Here is an 18,228-nt window from a genome sequence, read left to right on the forward strand (position 1 = left end):
AAAATGGACAATGGTGCTAAGTTTAATTTTATTGCTCACGACAGGTGTTCCTCACCGACGGAGTGGAGGTGTGGTTACAAAAACTGAGGGAGTCTGTCGCCAAGACAATCAAAGATCTTAACATCAACATCATACACGACTGTAACAATGGAGTGGCCATGGACGAGTGGCCGTCTAAGGTAAATGTACTTTATGTCTACAATTTCTATTGTTATAAATCAACATACAATTAAAAAAGAACGTAGATTTTTTTTACTCCCAAGATCATATTTCTATGAAATAGATTACATGTAAAGGAACATTTGATAACAGAAAATGTTTGTAAGATAATTGACAAAAACGATTATAAACTTTGATTTCTTGCATCCCTCTTCAATTTTGATATTTATTCCTATCAATATGTGTTCATCAGAAATCATAACACTCTGTTTCTCTAAACAAATTGCTTGTGGTTGCAGTGACTTTGACTGTTTGTCTGTATTACAGTACCCAGCACAGGTGTGTCGTATGGGCATGCTGTACTACTGGACGCGCGAGTGTGACCAGGGTATCGCGGAAATCAAGTACGATCGCAAGGCTCTCCAGGGTACTCTAAAGAAATACATTGCTTCAGGGTCCAAACTGCAGACTGTGTTGTCCCGAGGGGCCTGGCGCACCATTGAGGAGCCCATGTTGCCCCTCCACAAGGCCCGCCTAGAGTGTATGATATCGGTAAGACATCACATGTGACCTTATCGTTTTTAATATATTTTACAGGAATCAATCTTGTTAAATGCTTCAGTAAATGTTCGTTTTGGATGCACCTCAGTAAGTTACACAATGATTTTTTATTTTATTTTTTATGTTAGTCAGTTTTTGTAAAAAATCATGTTTTTTCTTTTGCTTGCAGCAATTCCTTTACCTTAGAGATATTTTGGATAACATGTGTACAAGAAAACTACGTGAGCCGACAGACTTTGAATGGCGTCGCAGCATCAGGTGTTATTTCCACCCTGTTGGTAAGTACTTTAACAAGTCCACTCCTAGGATTACTCCTCTATTTTAAGGACTATTCCAACGTACCTAGTCTGTTTCTAAGATTGCTTAATGTTTTTGCAAAATTCATATTTCAGAGTAAATATTTCCGTATCTGTTATGATTGAACATTATTAAATCTGTTTGTGCTATATTGTTGTGATTGATGTATGACTCCATCAGTGTGTTATATAATTGTACATGTGTGCTCTAACTGTTTTGTCTGTATTTAAACTCCCAACCTTTAAAAATAATCTTTGTTTAAATGGCTGTATTAATTTATAAATCTATGAGCAGTGAAATTGCAATGATTTTCCTCTCGCCTTGTGTTACAACTGTACCTACATGACACTTGTCTAGACTTGACCTCTATAACCATGTGTTACAACTGTCCCTACTTGGCACCTGTCTAGACTTGACTTCTATAACCATGTGTTGCAACTGTACGTACATGACACCTGTCTAGACTTGACCTCTATAAACATGTGTTACAACTGTACCTACTTGGCACCTGTCTAGACTTGACTTCTATAACCATGTGGTACAACTGTTCCTACATGACACCTGTCTAGACTTGACTTCTATAACCATGTGTTACCACTGTACCTACATGACACTTGTCTAGACTTGTCTTCTATAACCATGTGTTACAACTGTTCCTACATGACACTTGTCTAGACTTGACTTCTATACCCATGTGTAACAACTGTTCCTACATGACACTTGTCTAGACTTGGCTTCTATAACCATGTGTTACAACTGTACCTACACGACACTTGTCTAGACTTGACTTCTATAACCATGTGCAACAACTGTTCCTACATGACACTTGTCTAGACTTGACTTCTATGACCATGTGTAACAACTGTTCCTACATGACACTTGTCTAGACTTGACTTCTATAGACATGTGTAACAACTGTGCCTACATGACACTTGTCTAGACTTGGCTTCTATAACCATGTGTTACAACTGTACCTACATGATACCTGTCTAGACTTGACTTCTATAACCATGTGTTGCAACTGTACCTACATGACACTTGTCTAGACTTGGCTTCTATAACCATGTGTTACAACTGTACCTACTTGGCACCTGTCTAGACTTGACTTCTATAACCATGTGTTGCAACTGTACGTACATGACACCTGTCTAGACTTGACCTCTATAACCATGTGTTACAACTGTCCCTACTTGGCACCTGTCTAGACTTGACTTCTATAACCATGTGTTACCACTGTACCTACATGACACTTGTCTAGACTTGTCTTCTATAACCATGTGTTACAACTGTTCCTACATGACACTTGTCTAGACTTGACTTCTAGAACCATGTGTAACAACTGTTCCTACATGACACTTGTCTAGACTTGGCTTCTATAACCATGTGTTACAACTGTACCTACACGACACTTGTCTAGACTTGACTTCTATAACCATGTGGTACAACTGTTCCTACATGACACCTGTCTAGACTTGACTTCTGTAACCATGTGTTACAACTGTTCCTACATGACACTTGTCTAGACTTGGCTTCTATAACCATGTGTTACAACTGTACCTACACGACACTTGTCTAGACTTGACTTCTATAACCATGGGTTACAACTGTTCCTACATGACACTTGTCTAGACTTGGCTTCTATAACCATGTGTTACAACTGTACCTACTTGGCACCTGTCTAGACTTGACTTCTATAACCATGTGGTACAACTGTTCCTACATGACACCTGTCTAGACTTGACTTCTGTAACCATGTGTTACAACTGTTCCTACATGACACTTGTCTAGACTTGACTTCTATAACCATGTGTGCCTCCAAACTAACATGTGTGGTTACCATGACGCCCTGTTACAGCCTCCGACACGCCCACACCACGAGAATCTGTCACTGGGGATGACAGTGGCCTGGATGATTTGGCCATACGTAAGGATGAGTGTATAAGATACTGCCGGGTGATGGGCAGTGGTATAGTAGATACCCTAGCTTGTGTCTGACGTATAGCTTTATTCCGGTGGCCGGCTTAACGATACCATCACTGTTGTAGAATTTATCGCTGAGTTTCCTAAGAGCTTCAAATATTTTTCGGCTTCAAACAACATGTCAAATCTACCTTTTTCAACAGAAAGCTTATGGGGTTTCTAATTTGGTTACCAAAAAATATATACCAATCAGATAACCAGAAATTATCATTCTGATCACTAGATAACATATTCTGATGGATAGAAATTATGAGTTTCCACCAGAAATATGAATCATGTTCCTTGGACAATTTTAAACTAGGACTTCTGGTAATATCGGTACAAGACACAGGTTTAGTTTTAGACCCTAAAGTACCACACACATATATATATATCTTCATAGAACTAACAACTAATATGCAAAAACTACCTTCCTCACTCCATAGAAATATTTTATACATTAACTCCAAATATTAATGAACCTGTCACATTTCTCTATGATTTCATTATAATATCTAAAGCATTAGCATGCCAAACCTATGATACTAATCACCTCTATGCAATCTAATTAGTTGTGTAACGATACCACATGAGGTGATATGTTTTGCACTGTTAACACCACAAGGTAACATTACCCAGGTGAGTTGTTTCTTCCCCTTGCTATGTTTTGCCTGGTTTTGCTACTGTGTTTACCTTTATATAAATACTATAATAAAACTCCTACCATTTTTTAACTTCAAGTCTACAACCTTCTGAGGTGTAGGGTACTTACTGTGGTATGAGGTGTCAGGTTTATTGTTGCAAAAATATTCAAATGACAATTTTCCACATGGCATGATACAAAATTAGGATTGGAAAGTAAAATAAAGTACATTTATAGACTACCTAGATTTTCTATTTTTTCATTTCATTAGAGTATTAAAAATATTTTTGAAATTATTGTACAAGGGTATGTATGTGTTGTAGTGTTCAATTATACAACATATTCTTAATTGATTATCAGTTATTTAATATGTCCGTGTGATCATGGCACAATGTTTACTAATCCTTCTTGATAAATATGTAAAGCATCCTATAATGATCTATAACATTTCCACAGAGGACCGCCAGGAGCCCATGATCTGGATCCTGGACAACCCATACATATATGGTAATGAGTTCTATGGGACCAATGCTGGGGCGGCCCTGACCCCCGTCACAGAGCGCTGCTTCCTGACAATGTCGCAGGCCCTCAATAACTACCAGGGCAGCTGTGTGTCTGGTCCTGTCGGTGTCGGCAAGACAGAGACAGTCAAGGTACACAACCTCACTAATATACAGCATAGTATTCTAAAAACTCAGATCTTAAAAAAGAATAAAATATTTTCAAAACCTTGTTATAAAAATAAAGTTTCAAGAACAACAGATTTCTAACAATAATTTCATGTAGTGGAGTGGACCTTGCCTTAAAGACAATCTGTCTATAAAGAAAACTTCTCTGTAACCACCAACTGTCTATAAAGAGAACCTCTCTGTAACCACCACATGTCTATAAAGAGAACCTCTCTGTAACCACCACCTGTCTATAAAGAGAACTTCTCTGTAACCACCACCTGTCTATAAAGAGAGCCTCTCTGTAACCACCACCTGTCTATAAAGAGAACCTCTCTGTAACCACCACCTGTCTATAAAGAGAACCTCTCTGTAACCACCACCTGTCTATAAAGAGAACCTCTCTGTAACCACCACCTGTCTATAATTACAATCTTAATACGTGTAATTACCTTTATGATGATTTCCATGAAATAAGAACTTATCTATAATATTTTGTTTTCAGAATCCTATTACAAGCTATTGTTGATATTCTATGGTTTTGTACAATACACTTTTATGTCATTGCTGTATTCTTAGGGTTTGGCTAACACTCTTGGTCAGTTCCTGAGTATGGTCCAGTGCTGTCCTGAGTTTGACCCAACTGCCTTGGCAAGGTCAATACAAGGAACTGCTATGGTAAGTAGGTTTGATTAGAAAACAATATTACACAATATCCATATTTATTATATACTTGCAGTAGTGTAAAGTCAAATTTTGCTTACACCCTTGAACATTTGCAATATAAGCTCTTTTTTTTTACCAATTGTTGTTTCAAAGTTTTTTGAAAATGTAGGTTAACCTGATATGTTACAGGATGGTTGTTGGTGCTGTTTTGATGAAGCTCAGAGTCTCCACCGTAAGGCGCTGTCAGTCCTGTTTGACCATGTTGAGGCTGTATTGGTCGCTATGAAGGCCAGACACTCCTATGCCACTCTGGCCGATGGTCAAGAAGTAAGCATTCAATAAGATTTCACTTTTGATTAGAGTTGTATTATACTTGTGTGATCAGAAATGCCCAGTTATATGCTCCCTGACTTAAGATGTAAGAAAGTGACAGTTAAAAGTTTGTTTCACACAGAACATATCTCTTAAAAGAGACTTCACCTTATTACCATCAAAATAAACTTCAAAGAATTGTATGTTTTCTTTAATGTTTTTTGCAAACTGAGATGTGATGGGATGTATATATATATGATAATATTATCATCCTTTTTCAGATTTCAGTTAAGAAGAGTTGTGCAATGCATATGACAATCAATAGGGACGACCCTAGATGTAATCTACCTGTGGAGGTCCGGGCACTCTTCCGCACCGTATCTCTGATCAAGCCCGACTTCAGTCTCATTCTCAAGGCCAAGTGTGCCTCCATGGGTTTCCGTGCTCCAACAGTGCTGGGTGCTAGACTGAAATCTGTATCAGAGCTTGCCAAGGACCAACTGTAAGTCTTCACAGATTTATCACACCTTAGTTAAGTATGCTACATCAGTCACTGTTCCCACTGTTGGTCAAAAGCATAAAAAGTATTGGTTTACATAAACATCAACATTGAATAGTATATTTGACAGTCTTCTCTGGTCACTTACATATTTTACTTCCTCTGTAATCTCTAAAAAATAACAAATCAAATGAAGAACTAGCTGTTCTTTGACATTGATATTTTATAAGTATCTTTAATCGTATTGATACAAAAATCTTTCTAGTTTGAAGAAAAGTAATCTTTTGATTCTAGTGGTGCTTATTCTAGACAGGTATTACTGTATAGTATTTACAGAAGTGAAGTTATCTCCCTTTGTATTTGTGTAGATCTGAGCACTTCCACCACTTGTTTGGTATCGCCACATGGACGGGTGTTCTGAAGAGAGCACTACAAAAACGAAAATATGTCAGGGATGAGAAAACCCAGGATCGTATAGAATCAAAGACCAAGGACGAGACATCACGGTCAGAAAGTCAAGCTTCAGAGGCGCCTACCAAGTTAGCTGGTCTACAGAACGGTATGCTCTGTCAAAACTTTGGTTTTATTTTGTGAAATAGAACCTTTTCTATAGAATGGTTTATAATGTTCCTTTCAAACCTGGTACCAGGGTTAAATGCCTTAAGGGCTCGGTCAAGTTCGATGACCACTTTCAGCGGACTTTTTTTGGTGGAGTTATGGCCCCTTGATTAACGAAAAATTCATTATCTGCAGTTTCCAATTAATAACTCTTGCAAATTTTAGCCAAATCCCTTCAAACTTGATAACAGTGTTTGTGTTCTTCTGTCTTCCCACCCTTCTTGGGCACTCTTTGGTTTTCGTGTGATAATTGCTGTAGATATTGTGCAGATATTTCAACCAAATTCCGTATGCACATCTGACTCATGCTAACTTTGTCAACAGATGTGATTTGTGCATATTTACGGATAATTAATGAGGTATAAGGCTTTTTTTTCTTCAAGTTTCAAGCTGTACATTATGTCTCAACAGCACGATACTCACATGTTTAAACCTAACCTCAATAATGTTAACCTACAATGCAAGAGGGGATATAAATTCAACGAATTTGCTTGTTTGTTTTTCGTATACATACCCCAGTAATATAAATTCCACGAATTTGCTTGTTTGTTTTTCATATACATACCCCAGTAATTTGAAAAATGTCTTTTATCTTAACACGTTTCCAATTCAGATGATCTCTTTATGTTTGTATGGTCTCTTTATAATTACAGTTGCTTCAAGCAATGTAAAGATATCGTCAGTGAGCAGGAAAACTGGCACACCCAACCCTATGACTGCTGCTGGTAAACTAGAACATGCTCTGGTGGCCCAGACGATCCTAGAGGTCATCTCCCCCAGACTGACAGGCAGGGTAAGCTCGCCAATGTTAATCTTATTTTAAAGGAAGAGGCAGTCATAAATATTTTTTTTATCTGTATAAATATTTTTTACATAAGAAAAAGAGTAATAAAGACTGGTATCTATACATGTTAAATATTAGTTAGAAAGAGAAGATTGTGCAACAAAAACATCACAATGTTGTTTTTACACAAGACCTATATGTTTCCTACAGGATGTGAAGCTGTTTAAGGCGGTATTGGATGATGTGTTTGCTGGCCTGCCGGAGCCTCCCTCTAATCTGTCCCAGATACAGTCAGCCAAGTCACGGGGGGCGGACATTGACGTGTCCCTGAAACACAAGGTAGCTGACAAGGGCCTGGTGGCTCACGACCCATGGATGACCAAGTGTAAACAACTGTTCAACATCTCTCAGGTCCACAATGGTCAGTACATTTCATTCACTATCAAATTTTCTTGTTTAAGTTATAAGTTGTTAATTATCTAGGATTACAGCTTGCATCCATATGTTAGCCATTTATTTTCAAAAATATCTTTAAAAAATAATGGAAGTGACATCATGAATAAATGCTGCGGTAGTCCAATGTTTATTATTTATCATGATTACTCTGAATTTGATTATCAAAATAATTTTGTAAAAATATGGCAAAGAGATTGACTCCCTGCCATTGTATAATAACAGTTATTGTTCTCAACAAATTGATTACCTTTCAACAGGTGTAATCGTAGCGGGACCCCCGGGCAGTGGTAAGAGTACCTGTATCCAGACCCTGGTGGACTCTCTATCCATCTCTGGGCGTGGCACATCTCGTCAGTCCCAGGGCAGTAGGGCCACCAATCCAGCAGAGTCCATGCACAAACTCATCAAGATCAACCCGATGGTGGTTGATGACGAAGCACTCATGTTCGGCTCCCTTAACCAGAATCACGACTGGATAGACGGCATCTTTACAAATGCTGTCCGGAAGGCTAATAGGGTACGTTTGATCACCCAAAATCTCACGGCTTACAGGTTGGTTCTAAACACCATTACCCCCTCGGAAAGGTATGTCTGAATACCCCTTTTTGTCTTGTTACTATATTTTATAATGTACCAGAACATGTATGAGCCTTCTATGTTTTCAGTCAGTTTGACCAGAAGACTTGTCATTGTCTTGGCTAAAACCTGCTCATATACATCAATGTTTTTATGAAAACCCAAGAAAATTTTGTCCAAATATTTCTGGATTTTGTAAAATTCTCAGCTGTACCCTTTCTAAAATACCAGTCCTGGTAAAGCAAAATTGTATATGTTTAAAAAAAAATTGTTCCTTATAAAATCAGTCCCAACCATCAATTGACAACTAATATGTCAAGAAAGAAATATTTATTTAAATCCTGCCAGTAAGATGAATGTATGTGGAATATGTCTGTCCATAAGACTTATAATTGTAACACTTGTTTGTACAGAACCTGAGTACCACATGGCTGTGTCTAGATGGGCCTCTCAACCAGGGCTGGGCAGACAATTTCAACAGTATCCTCAGCGGAGACAAGGTAGGCGTCACATACTGAGTCAAAGAACACAACCGTTTTGTATCAATTTATTTTGGAAGATGTCATATCTCAGTAAATGAAATGATTTATGTAGTTTTATTTCAGAGCTCTCTACGCACTATAAAGTGTGACTGACAGCATTAATAGTTTTGTAACAAATTAATTTATATACAGGTATTACACCTAAAGAATGGAGACAAGCTATTTTTGTCGGACAATATCATCCTGATATTTGAGACAGACAGTCTGGATGATGCCTCCCCCGCCACCATTGCTAGATCTGTGAGTTAACATTTGTAGTAATAAATTCATCTAAATACCTGTATACCCATGATAAAAATATAGGATCTTTTAGTGAGAAATCAGTGTCTAAATACATGTATACCTGTGGTAAATTTAAAGGATGTGTTAGTTACAAATCAACATTACTCGCTCAGGCTTGACTTCATTGCTTTCCAACTACAATTTTTATTTGTAACAAGGTTTTTGCCATTAATGTAATTACAATAGATTTTGTTTGGTGTATTGAGTTTTACATCCTTTTAGCAACTTCGGTCATTTAAGGATGTGATAAGACTTGTAGAAATTATGATGAAAGTATTGTATAATATTCTATTGAAAAATCAAAACAAACAAAAACCTACTGATATATGTATTGTTTACCTGTAGTGTTGACTCGCCTGTTAAGTGTTTTGATGTCTATTGATTACAGGGTATAGTGTACCTGGACAAAGACGTCCTGGGATGGAAACCTTTGGCTGATGCCTGGATAGAGAGTAGAACTCCACAAGAGATACATGTATGTATAGTGTTACAGCTAAGATCTCCATGTACTCAGTACTACCTGGTCGTGTTACCCCACCCAAGTCTCAGCGAATCAAGAAAATCATGACTAACTGTACACGTTTGTTCAGTTGTCTAACACAAGGTTTTAGAATATGTCTCCATCCTATAATGTTTACAAACTACTAAATATGAACTTTTCCCAACACTTGCATTTGGATGCTCCTATCACAAACAATTCATTTGGTCCTGACCAAAAACAATTCTTTTCCTAACAAAATTTTGATATCTGTCATATTTTGTAAATTTTGCTGCTGCACAAGTTTGATTGAAACAGGCTTCTCTGTATCCTCACTAACACAGGATGGACAGACATTGAAGTTACAATCCATGGTTCCAACCACATTGAGAGAATGGCACACAACGTAATACTAATTAACAGACACATACCACAATACCAGTATAGTGATAGGGTCAGAAAACAAGCACGCCCGATCACTGGCACCCTCAAAATAACAGATCTGCTAGGAATATATCTTGACATCTCAGATATTCTACTAATTAATGTTTTTGTATACTGTATACTTTAAGAAACAACACTTAAGCTGATTAAAAGTTGTCTCTCAAGGCGGGTAAACTGTTTCTATCATGGAGAAGACATTTTAAAATGTTATACGAGAGGTTTAACTTGAGGGTGGCTTCGTAAAGGCATTAAATGTACTATAATAATGTATTGTGAAAGTGACTTGTAACTGATGTATAAATCACTGTTTTATTCTCTTCCTTGGTTCTCCCAGGAAAAGGTAGGTCAGATATAGTACATCTCTGAGTGACTTTGCATCTATAGACAAAATGGAATGTAGTCTGTAGATAAATAAAGCCATAGATAATTTGTTAACTATCTCTTAAATATGTGTATACTGCTCTAACTGATCACAAAATCACCAATAAATACACTGGCAAGTGAGGTTTTAATGGAAATGTTGAAACTTTTTACAAACACAGATCTTTGACAGAGATTTATAAATATTATTTCATTGTTAGTGGTACAAGATGGAAATGTTGAAACTTTTTACAAACACAGATCTTTGACAGAGATTTATAAATATTATTTCATTGTTAGTGGTACAAGATGTACCAATTTTTCTGTATGTAAAACCAGTTAAATGCACTTTTTTCTTAAGACAGTTTTTTTAATCAAATATGTTCTCTGTACTATTTCAGTACACAAACATAATGGAAGTGAGTGTAAAATTGAGCTATGTTTGATTGGAGTGATCTATATTCTGCTATTGACAGGGTGCTAGGCGTAGGAAGTGGCCTGGTCTGAGTACCAACAATCATCCTCCATTTCTATCATGTTCACTTAAGCTCCTTCATTTTGATTGAAACAACTCGTTTTTGGAGTGGAGCTAGATGATTTGTTGTTGAATGTTCGATTATAAATCTAGATGTTGGCTACATTTATTCTCTTATCACAACTTGCCTGCCAAGAGTAGAAAACATGACTAACATACTTCCTTTGATACCGGACGCTTTATATACCTGGGTATGTGTAAATAATAAAGTCCTGAAATCAGATCTGGCTAGAATATCAAAATGATTTTATGAAGATTACTGTAAGTTAACCAATTTAGCTGTGCCAGTCTAACCAATGTATACTTGAAATTGCCTGAAAGTGAATGGTCTTCAAATCATGCAAAGATACCAGATGTAAATCTTATGTTAAATATCTTTATCTGATGTCTTAAAATTGTTGCCGCTTCAAAAGTATGTTCAATATATGCCCCTAGAATTCAAATTCTGAATAGGATTGCATTTATTAAAAGCAAAATTGCAAAATATTTGTTGACAGACAGATATGTTTTTTTCTAACTAATTGTACTGATTGTTGTGGTGCCTGGTTTTTTTTCTACACAGAGTCGCACGTCTGTACACCGTAGACAGGAGGGGGAGCCCCCGCCTACAGTGGGAGGGGTAATACACTGTAGTGACTGGTCGGTGGTCCTACCCCTGTACTGTCTCCTCAACAGGAGAAAACCCCACACCTTTCCCTTGTGTTCCCCCACCTTGAAGTTGTACATGTATTTTGGTTTTTATCACCCACGTAATGATGTGCTATCCTTTGTTTTTATGTTCAGTACTCGTGCAGATTTTATTGTTTACTTTTAGATTTGTGTTTTGTAGAGCCAAGCTGTGAAAAAATGCAAATAAAATAGTGACATAATCAAACATCTTAGAATTGATGAGAAATTTCATTTCCTTCTTTAATCAGATATATTTCTTACTGTCTGTACCCAACATTAACAGCTGTGTGTGTGTGTAAACTGTACGGTGGACAAATAGTGTGTTGTTTCTCTACAAACAGGTCAGCATGATTAGTTGGTGAAAGGACTGCACAATCTATTACATATCTGTGTGACCTACGTTACATATCTGTGTGACCTACGTTACATATCTGTGTACCTACATTACGTATCTGTGTGGCCTACGTTACATATCTGTGTGACCTACGTTACATATCTGTGTGACCTACATTACATATCTGTGTGACCTACATTTCATATCTGTGTGACCTACATTACGTATCTGTGTGACCTACGTTACATATCTGTGTGATCTACGTTACATATCTGTGTGACCTACATTACATATCTGTGTGACCTACGTTTCATATCTGTGTGACCTACATTACATATCTGTGTGACCTAGGGTGACCTACTCAGATTCATTTGGACTGGAAATCCTGGAATAACTAAAATTCTTACAGAAAACCTAATACCAAATATTTTTATTTGTTCTCAGTTGAAATTTATGAAATGTGGCCACCATTTTTCCTAGGTACCCACCACCCCAGTACCTGTTGATTCAGATATAGAACCACTTGAAGATCTAGACCCACCCATCACAACAGTCGAAGGGGTAAACTGCACGAGCATGGGCAAAACCTCGTCAAAATAAAGCCACTAAATTTTCTTACAATTTTCTATTTCAGTGCATTGTAGTCTAAACAGCAGTTCACTTGCATGAGATGCTTTGCTCATGTCCATGTAAAATGTGTCATTATTGTGTGTCATAATTGTATCTCGTCAACATTGACAGTTCTTTAATCAAAATGCCCTTTTTAATTAAAGCTTAGTTAAACCAACAGTTAACAGTATTTGAAAACTAAAAAGCTAATCAAGTAGTTGATATCAGACTTACTTGGATAAAAATCAAATGTTAATATTTGGGAGGGAGGAGGGGGGAGGCACTTTTGTTGACTAATCGGAAATAATAAGTTCTAAAACTGATACTTCTGTGGGAAAATTACCCACCAAAAGTCTAAATAAAATTGCTCCTGTACTTGAATGAAAATTACATATTGATTAATTTCAATTTTCTTCTAATTTTTTTTGCCCTTTTCTAACATGACTGCGAAAATAATCTTATAATTTTTAACCTTAGATCAAATTAATACAAATTTGCCAAAAAATATAAACCAACCAAAAACAGCCTTAAATATTTCTAAAAACTCCCCAACTCCATAAATGTTAACTAGTGTATGTAAGTATATACATCTGCATGACTTACTGTTATGTTCAATGTTCACCAGACCTAGTGACCACTGTAGATGATGACCCTGGGTCAGTATGTTGTCCAGTAGAACCTGTGGGTCTATCATACTAACACCAATTATCTCCCTTACTTACAACTGTTGTGTTGTGTCGTACCCATCTCTGGGGAATGTCGGAACTGATTGCAATCTGTCATCTTTACATGTTTCCATTCGTATCAGCTCATTTCTTATGTGCCGACATTTTCGTTGTATGTACAATGTATATATCTATCATGTGTTTTGATATTTTCTTTTTGGGTTACATAATATACACAGCTGAAATAAATTTGATTTCAAGAATAATTACCAATATACCTTTTCTCACATTTCAATATTTTTCCAGAAGAAAAGTAATAGATATAACTGCTGTGAAAATTAAATTATAGAAATCATCATTTCTTCTATGTTTTACCTGTAATTCCGTTGTCATACTAACATGGTTACCTGTCGTTGTACTCAATCAGGATATGTATGTTTGTTATCTAGAAACTCTTCAGTAGCATAAGTTCTTGTCCTCAAATAATTAAACGTATAGTAAAACAAGGTCTACTGACTGTGTTTCAGGTTCTACAAAGGGCCTTCCAGAAAACACTTGACCCTATTGCCCAGTTTGTTTTACAAGAAGCCAAGTAAGTTACTTTTTTAAAAAAATCCAGGGACCATTATTCTACCATTGAAAACTGATAAACAATCTGAAAATATTTAAAAGAAACAATACTTTCCTTTATTATTTTTTTTTATAATTTTAAAATGTTCTATAAATTGTATCCTTATTTATATATAATGAAGATTGGTATGAGACATGAGAAGACAAATCTAATGTGAAATGATTTGTATATATATACATGCACTATATATTTTTATTATGATTGCTGTAAAAGAAGAGAGATTACACTTAGTACTTTTGTTTACAGACCAAGCCTGAAGCTGTCCTTAGTGGGAATGTTCAAGACATGTCTAGGTCTGCTATCAGCCATGTTGGCAGACAACATAGAAATCGGAGGGGAGCTCCATATTGAGCGACTCTACCTGTTCTGTCTCATCTGGACATTTGGTGGGCTCCTCAACCCCGCTGACAGGAAGGGTTTCAGTGACCTCCTTAAAACCCTGTCCACTGCGTAAGTCTTCCTGGCTTTATTACTGTCAGTAGAAAAACAAATTCTAATTGATTCAATGAAAGATAAGTGTGATAACTTTTTATTCTTGTTTGCCCTTAGCTGTAATATATATATTACCACAAACATGCTTATTGGAAATTTCTACTTGTAACAAAGTCAAATTTTATCCGCATGGAATTGTTGAAACAATCTTTCGGTCTTAGCTCATTTTCACAGCATCTAGTTACATTTAATTAGATATTTGAAAATTGCCTTCAATGCTTGAATAAAATTTCTATTAGCAGAAAATTTAGAGTAAAATGTTTACCAAACATTGTGTAACAGTATTGAAAACGTGCTGATGATATTGTATATGTATGTATACTGTTTAAGGTTGCCTGACGATGACCGTGACATCTGTTTACCAAACATTGTGTAACAGTATTGAGAACGAGCTGATGATATTGTATATATATGTGTATGTTTTAGGTTGCCTGATGATGACCGGGACATCTGTGTGTTTGACTACTATGTAGATGAGTCTGGAGAATGGGACCCATGGACATCCAGGTAATAACCTCACTACACTGGAACCTCTGTATAAGCATCAGAGCCTGATATTATTGTATCATGAATTCAATTACTGTCTAATGTTATTATGTTGATGTGATTGGACAAAAAAATAACTAGGATATTCAATAAATCTGAGTTAAAATACACGTCTGAAACAACTGTGATACAACCATTGACTTATAGGGTAATACTTCTGTTTGTTCTGTAACACAGGGTACAGGAGGTGATTTATACAGATAACCAGGATATGTTAGGAGAAGTGTTCATGGATTCCGTCGACACTGTAAGTACCTGGTTCCTCGTTGTTGGCTGGAGGTCCAGACATTGTTAACAGATGTACATGTCAGACCTGTAAATCAGGAATATTTAGAATTACTTATGAATTACTTCACATTTAACTGAAAGTAGCATTATATATTCTATGAATCGTTTTCAGAACACTGGGCTTCATTTCTTGAGGTGATACTCTATGTAATAAATAAATTCTAAGCATTTTTTTGGCTTGAAAATTAACATTGATACAGGTGCAGAAAGTTCATAGGTGTTTGTGGTACACAAGCTTACAACTACACTGTAATATTATAGCTAGGTCAATACAGATCATCAATGCTGCAGTCTACAAAATATTCATAGGAATGTAGGTAAATGATATAAAAATAGATAATTTTGGAGAAACTACTGATATGTTATTCTAGTTCTAGTTCAAATGGTTAATGCCCTCCTTCAACAAGTTGAAGAATTCTTTTTTCTTCTTTTGACAGTTCCGCACAAAGATTTTGATGGAGTTTGCCTCAGCCTCTGGCCTAAATGTCCTGTTGGTGGGAGCCAATGGGTCAGGCAAGACCAGTCTTATTGAAAGGTTTATGGATATTCAAGGTATGTACCAAAAATCTCTCTCCAATGGACATTAGATATTATGACATTTTCTTTACATATCATTATGTGACATTTAATTTTCGCTGATTTTTCAGTTGTAATCGGTGTTTCCGTTGTTATACAGAACCACTGCTTTCTTTAACTCCATTTGATATCAAAAATATAACTCTACAACTAACCAACAATTCCTCTAAAATTAAAAGCGTGTGTTCGATCTGTTTTACAGACCCACAGGTGTCAGTATGTAAGAGGCTGGTGTTCTCTGGTGCTTCATCTGCCAAACAGTTCCAGCACTTCATCGAGGCTAACATCCACCACAGACAAGGTAAGGACAAACACTTCACCAGGGTATGGTTGATATAATGAGATGTGTTGTTCTTTGTTGAACAGTGTTTGTTTGGTTGGTGAAATAAGGTTTGTTGTTCTGTGAAAGAGAAATGAGAGGTGTTGTTCTTTGTTGACCGGTGTTTGTTTGGTTGGTGAAATAAGATTTGTTGTTCTGTGATAGAGAAATGAGATTGGTTGTTCTTTGTTGACTAGGGTTTGTTTATGGAGCCAAGGAGAGCAAGAAGCTGAAGGTGTTCATTGACGACGTAAACTTACCTGTACCAGACAGCCATAAGGTACAACGGTGCAATGAGGTAAGGCATCATTCTGGATTATCAATGATAACCTTATGGGATTTGATATAAGATTTTTCTCTTCAGATAGATATTATATATTAACTTCTGAAAATAGTGACTGATTACTATCAAATTGCAAAAAAATCAGCATGTCAAGGAGGAAAAACTAATGTTTCAAATTGATAATATACTTAAATAATTATGATTTATGCTGTATCACATTTAACCTTGATTATTGTTGTAATGACCTTGGCAATGTGTACTATTTTTCATGCCCTCCACTGTTTAATGACGTTGGCTATATGTACTATATCTTGTGACTTTCATTTGTAATGACCTTGGCTATTTGTGCTGTAGCTCCTGAGACAGTTACTGGATGACAAGGTCCTGTGCACGCTACAGAAGCCTTTTGAGTGGAAGACTGTCGAGGATCTGAGCATTATTTCGGCCATGTCTATGAGTGACCACCCCAGTGTCAGCACACGCAAGCTGTCCAATAGACTGCTGGTCAGTGGAACCTGTTGTTAATAAAGTCTAACCCAGGCCACACCCAATACTGAGTGTAACTTTATTGATACAAGTGGAAACTAAAACTGAAGCTTTGAGGTTCAATGTCTGAATTACTTTTATAACTTAAACAAGTCCAGTTGCTTAGAAAAAAAATCCTATTCCTAAATTTGTTTGTAAACCAAAATGTCTGGAATTATGTTAAATGACACTGTACATTTTATCATTATTTTCACCTGTTTAAACTTTGAATATCAGTGAAGTTGTCAAAGTTTTAATGACTGATTGAACTGTCTAATTAAAGACCTCTTGTCTTCTTTTCATATTTTCAGTTTTAGAAAAAATTGTAAATTTAATTTATTCCTCAACAGAGACACTTTGCTGTGTTTAACCTTGCCACACCATCAGATGAGGGCCTAAAGAACATTGTACATGGTATTTTGGAAGTTAACATGACAGATGGGGACTGCCAGGGACTTGAGATCGACCTCCACAACAACCTCGTCAAGGCATCGTGTGAGATTCTGAAGGCTGTACAGAGTGTGCTCAGGCCTGCCCCCATGTATGGCAGACGACACTATCTCTTCTCTCTGAAGGACATCACTGTTTGTTTCCAGGTTAGTCCAACTTCCCATCCGATAGTCACCTGAAGGATTGATAACGATCAGATGTGGTCAACATCATAAATAAGTGATGACCCACAAACTATGCTCAACATTATTGTCAATATGTCACGGTGTTACCCAATATTTCAGAATATTAGCAATACATTTTTTTATTTATACATATCCATGCAGTTACTGACAACAATTATCTATCAACTAAGATGTGTAAGGTCAAAATATCATGGTTTATCTTTCATCAACTATTGTACAACTACAGCAGATAATGAAGTAAAATGTTTAACACCTACATTTAAGTCATAATGAATCAAATTCTTACAAAGTTATGAATCAAATATCAAATTTGACTGGAAATATACCCTCTCTACTAGTAAAAGACATCTGTATCACAGGATAGTTACCAGTAAACATTACAATGACTGACATGTACAGACACACAGACACTATTGTGGTGACATATGTGTTGTTCCCTCCAGAACCTGAAGCGTTTACCAGAGGAGAGTCTGGCTGATGAGACTATGGTACCGGTCGTGTCTCTATGGCGACACGAGATGCAGAGGATTATAAAGGACAGAATTAGCCGTACAGCAGATCTCAACTGGTTTGACAGTCTTCTCCAGGAAACCATAGAAAGTACCTGGCCTGACTTTAAGGAACCACTGATTGAAAATTTTGTGACATTCCCCACAGATGCCAGGATGTACCAAAGACCGGTCACTTCAGTTGGAGCTAAAAACATCAAGGTTAGTGCCTAACCTGAAAATTACTCCACTGATGCTTTACATTTTGTATTTATTTTACATTATTGGTTGAAGTGCAGGTCTGATGGGCCTCTTTGTTACAGCTACAA

The 18,228-nt window shown here is 36.6% G+C and overlaps 1 protein-coding gene across 2 annotated transcripts in view; it reads left to right on the forward strand.

The window, feature by feature from the left end:
- The window catches only part of LOC110467327 (dynein gamma chain, flagellar outer arm-like), an 88,229-nt gene that overhangs the window by 31,842 nt on the left and 38,159 nt on the right, over window positions 1-18,228 (forward strand). The window contains exons 34-60 of one of the 2 annotated variants that reach the window (XM_021524428.1): window positions 45-179; window positions 487-711; window positions 890-998; window positions 2,873-2,941; window positions 4,076-4,272; window positions 4,867-4,965; window positions 5,143-5,280; window positions 5,547-5,767; window positions 6,133-6,323; window positions 7,036-7,175; window positions 7,377-7,587; window positions 7,880-8,139; window positions 8,612-8,698; window positions 8,873-8,980; window positions 9,411-9,497; window positions 10,279-10,284; window positions 12,323-12,403; window positions 13,644-13,708; window positions 13,994-14,197; window positions 14,666-14,746; window positions 14,963-15,032; window positions 15,511-15,625; window positions 15,852-15,950; window positions 16,166-16,266; window positions 16,606-16,755; window positions 17,127-17,372; window positions 17,855-18,121. In XM_021524428.1, coding sequence (XP_021380103.1) covers window positions 45-179; window positions 487-711; window positions 890-998; window positions 2,873-2,941; window positions 4,076-4,272; window positions 4,867-4,965; window positions 5,143-5,280; window positions 5,547-5,767; window positions 6,133-6,323; window positions 7,036-7,175; window positions 7,377-7,587; window positions 7,880-8,139; window positions 8,612-8,698; window positions 8,873-8,980; window positions 9,411-9,497; window positions 10,279-10,284; window positions 12,323-12,403; window positions 13,644-13,708; window positions 13,994-14,197; window positions 14,666-14,746; window positions 14,963-15,032; window positions 15,511-15,625; window positions 15,852-15,950; window positions 16,166-16,266; window positions 16,606-16,755; window positions 17,127-17,372; window positions 17,855-18,121 — 3,762 coding nt within the window. The remainder of the gene's footprint in view (window positions 1-44; window positions 180-486; window positions 712-889; window positions 999-2,872; window positions 2,942-4,075; window positions 4,273-4,866; window positions 4,966-5,142; window positions 5,281-5,546; window positions 5,768-6,132; window positions 6,324-7,035; window positions 7,176-7,376; window positions 7,588-7,879; window positions 8,140-8,611; window positions 8,699-8,872; window positions 8,981-9,410; window positions 9,498-10,278; window positions 10,285-12,322; window positions 12,404-13,643; window positions 13,709-13,993; window positions 14,198-14,665; window positions 14,747-14,962; window positions 15,033-15,510; window positions 15,626-15,851; window positions 15,951-16,165; window positions 16,267-16,605; window positions 16,756-17,126; window positions 17,373-17,854; window positions 18,122-18,228) is intronic. The other variant, XM_021524429.1, reaches the window with a different exon arrangement.

This window comes from Mizuhopecten yessoensis, unplaced genomic scaffold (genome assembly GCF_002113885.1).
Source record: "Mizuhopecten yessoensis strain PY_sf001 unplaced genomic scaffold, ASM211388v2 scaffold11169, whole genome shotgun sequence".
Classification (NCBI taxonomy): domain Eukaryota; kingdom Metazoa; phylum Mollusca; class Bivalvia; order Pectinida; family Pectinidae; genus Mizuhopecten; species Mizuhopecten yessoensis.